At 37.6% G+C, this 3977-nt stretch overlaps 1 protein-coding gene across 1 annotated transcript; it reads right to left on the bottom strand.

Annotated features, from left to right (window-relative positions):
* Window positions 1-593: 593 nt before the first annotated feature.
* Window positions 594-2064, bottom strand: LOC130731753 (uncharacterized). Its single transcript, XM_057583987.1, has one exon. It carries the CDS (start codon window positions 1888-1890, stop codon window positions 859-861), a length of 1032 nt encoding a protein of 343 aa, XP_057439970.1. The 5' UTR covers window positions 1891-2064; the 3' UTR covers window positions 594-858.
* Window positions 2065-3977: the final 1913 nt, after the last annotated feature.

Raw genomic sequence — 3977 nt, 5'->3', positions numbered from 1 at the left:
GGTTTGGGGTTGAAGAGGGAAGGGGTTTCTGAGAAGGTTGAAGAGGGAAAGGAAATGAAAATTGTTTGAAGAATTCTGGGTCTATGACAGATCTGATTTGAGTTTTATTTTTTAGGATTAGAGTTTATTTTCTAGGTTTTGTTGAACATGATGGATGAAGATGGTGAAGAAGGTGATTTTTTTATAAGCAGATGGTGAAGATGATGAAGGATTAGAGTTAAAAAAATTAGGACTAAAATTAAAGATTTGATTAAATTAAGTTTTTTTTTTTGAATTTTAAACAATTTTTTTAAAAAATTAATTAGGTTTTTATTTATTTATAATAAAAACAAATTCCACGTCAGCTCATTAATCTCACGTAGCCATGTCACATGGGCCACCGGAGCTCCGACGTTGACCCAGGGCTCCGGAAGGATGAAAACCAAACCTTTTGGCAAAGGTTAGGGACTAAAGCCCACCTTTACTCCGGCGAGGGACGAAATCCAAAATATGATAAAGTTAGGGACCAAAAACTTATTTAAGCCTCATATTTATGTAGTATAGGTTAACCAAGTTGAAGCCCTTCAAATTCTCAATAATAACATGGCATTTAAACCCAAATTTGTGTTATATTCCTAATTAATTCACATCAGAATTGAGCAATCTCATTATAAGAAACAGGACATTACTTATATACATGGTCTAAACCAGAAGAACCAGAGACATATAACTATGATATGATGCTCATGCAAATTTACAATCAACCCAAGTTACACAAGTCAGGTATAATACCATTCCAGAAACACCAATAAATTCACTACACTAGCAGATAAATTTGTGAACCACTAACACTTTGGGAAACACCAACAATTTCACCATCTATGTAGCTGCTGTATCCGATTCCGGAGAGGATGGATAAAAGTTTTCCCAGCTGAATGAACTTGCATGACGAGGGATTACTGGTGGTGGTGGTGGCGGTGATGAGTTTTCAGGTCCAAGGTCCAAACTATTGTCACCTAGCTCCTCACATGCACTATCATAATGATCAGCTTCATCCGAGTTTCTACCAGCACTATTATTCTCTGTTACTGATGAATCAGGGGAGGAATATAAAAAGTAGTCCCAATCTTGATCAACACCAATTACTAGTGGTGGTGATGGTGGTGGTAAGTTTTGATGTCCAAAGAAGTCCCAAGCTGAAGCTGTTTCATCTATGCTATGAGAATTACCATGATCTTCCCAACCCTCCAACTGAAGCCTGCAAACGGGACAGGTTTTGTTGTTGCTAAGCCTAAGCCTTTGAAGAATGCATTCAGAACAGTAGAAGTGTGTGCAGGGTAATAAACATGCTTGGTCACCAACTTTGACCTCCTCCATGCAAATGGGGCAGTGAGACATTTCACCTCTCCTATGCAACTCTGAGATTCTCACCTTGTGAATGGCATTGATGACACTGTCTTGAACCATGACACTGTCTTGAACCTCAAATCTTTGGCGGCTGGGACTAGGAGATATACTAGACAGTGATTCAATGTCAAATGCTATATCCCAGGCCCCCGGAGATGGCCGCGATGGTGGTGGTGGTAGTTCCAAGTTTGGTGATGGATAAAATAACCGTAGCTGTGCCCCTGCCATCCGCAGTGGTTGTTCAAAATTTAACTGTGGTGGGGGAGGCGGTGGCAGTAGTAGTTCAAAGTTTGGTGGTGGTGGTGGCGGTGGCGGCAGTGGTAGTGGTGGTGATGGTGGCGGTGTCGACTCTGGTGGAGAAATTTCTTGCCATGTACTAGTTATAGTACTATTGGGAGGTAGGACTACAGATTCTGTGTCTGAATCATCTGAACTATCACTAGTGGGAGCAAAGCATAGCTGGTACCACCTTTTGGGTTTGCCTTGGCCACGGTTCATTGGCATGACTTTTAACAATTTGTAAGGCCTGAAAATTTCAATTTTGATGACTATGGCAGAGCCATTAGCAATTTACTTTACAAGATAGCAAAGAATGGATTCAGTTCATTTTGTGTTCTAGCTGTTTGTTTGTTTCACGCGTAAGTCTTCAACTTTTGATCATATAAAAATTAAATTGTCATTGGTTATTTTCCATTTGCTTCTTTTTCACTAAGTTATGCTATATCTAGCTAGTTTGATTTGGAAGTTGCTGCTTTCACACCTCATCACAGCACAAAGAAAAGAGACTGAACCAAAAGGAAACAACAACTTTAAAAAAGAAACGATAGTAAGAGCAATTTTAAGCACTTGGAAAAGTGAAAGACAATATTCTATAAATATTATGTGGTATGATCCTTGTATTACCCATGTACTTTTCTTCTCTACTAAGGTATTTTAAACAGCTGAACTTTATTCTGATCAAATCAGATTTGTTTTTGTGATGATCTAATTACATTCATATTTATTTCTGGGGCCAAGTTTTAAACAAACACTTACTACAGCATTTTTAAACAACACAATAAGTATGATTTCACACTTTAAGAGAGAAATAGAGGGCTTCTTTTTTATAATGCGAAAAAAATAAAAAATACTAAAAAGGGGAAAACAAAAAAAAAAGTTATTTACCTCAATGGGATGTTTTCGACAACATGGAGATGATGTGGCGGCGGGTGGTCCGGTTTCCTACGTGAGTTCAGGCGAAATTGAATAAGACAAAATCTAATTGAATTCACGTTGATCAAGGCGGAGCAAAGAGGCGAATTCAAAAGAATTCAAGTCAAATGAGGCGAATTTAAAAGAATTCGTCAAATGAGATGAAATTATCAGTATGAAGATAACAATTTCGAAAAATGCTTTTATAGTGGAAAACTGAGCTTTATATTCATCTCACCTGACTTGAATTTTGTTGAATTCGCCTCATTTGACTTGAATTCTTTTGAATTCGTATCATTTGAGTTGAATTCTTAATTTGATTCGTCTCGATCAACGTGAATTCAGTCTTTACCCATGCCTCCCATCAAATCAGCACAGGTTTTGTCTTATTCAATTTCACCTCAACCCACGTGAATCACTAACTAAATTTGTGTCACCCCACGCGAAACCAGACCCACCCACCACATAATCTCCATACTGTCCAAAACAACCCCACTCAAGTAAATAAATTTTTTTAGCCCATTTTTTGTAGTATTTAATTTTTTTCACATTATTCAAAAGTAAACACCAAAATAGAGATATGATAGGTTATGTGATATGGAAAGAAGATAGATAATAAGATAAAGTAAGTGAAAGTGAGATTGAAGAGAAAAAAAAAACTTAGATGAATTAAAACCCTTAAATAAAAACATGCGAATAGAAAAAAAAAAAAAAAAAAAGGAAACTAATTGATGCACACATTTAGCAAACACTCAAGCGACATATGCAATTGAAACCCCCTCGGACTGCCCATGTGAAAAACACATGGAACAGAAGCCGCCACTATCACGTTCAATGTTGTTTTTTATTTTAATTTTGCAACTTCTAGCAGTTAGAAATCGCCACAAATCACATTTATCGTCTGAGTGTTCGTTGAAGTGTGTTCATTGATCTGGTGACAATGTGGGCTGGCGGAGGTGGAGAAGACCCGACCCGTCATTGGGCCCGCTAAAATGCAGGTTGACCGAACATACTTTAGTATTTGGGTTCAAAATCTCAACACAACCCAAAAGAAAAATGGGTCAAATAGGCTGTCCTAGCGGGCCAAGTACATTTCATCACCACTCCTATTCATTGATCACGACCAAAACAAGGTATCCAGGTATAAGTGGGTCATGTAGTGCATTCGTTTTTGTTTTTGGTTGGAGATGTAGGACATTTCCCTGTCCACTTGATAAAAAAAAGTAAAAACTTTTGGAAGTGGACTTCATTCGATTTTAAATACAGTACCCCAGATCATGGGCCCAGTTCATATAGTAAGCTGGACATAATGATGATGGACCTGAGACCCAAATAGTGGTTGTCATCGATGTATCATTTTCTCAAAAAAAACAAAATTGTATCATAAACTGGCAAACACA

The sequence above is a fragment of the Lotus japonicus genome, chromosome 1 (genome assembly GCF_012489685.1).
Source record: "Lotus japonicus ecotype B-129 chromosome 1, LjGifu_v1.2".
NCBI classification, from domain to species: Eukaryota; Viridiplantae; Streptophyta; class Magnoliopsida; order Fabales; family Fabaceae; genus Lotus; species Lotus japonicus.
Note: the sequence above shows the minus strand (reverse complement) of the source record. Positions and strands in the feature narration are given on the sequence as shown.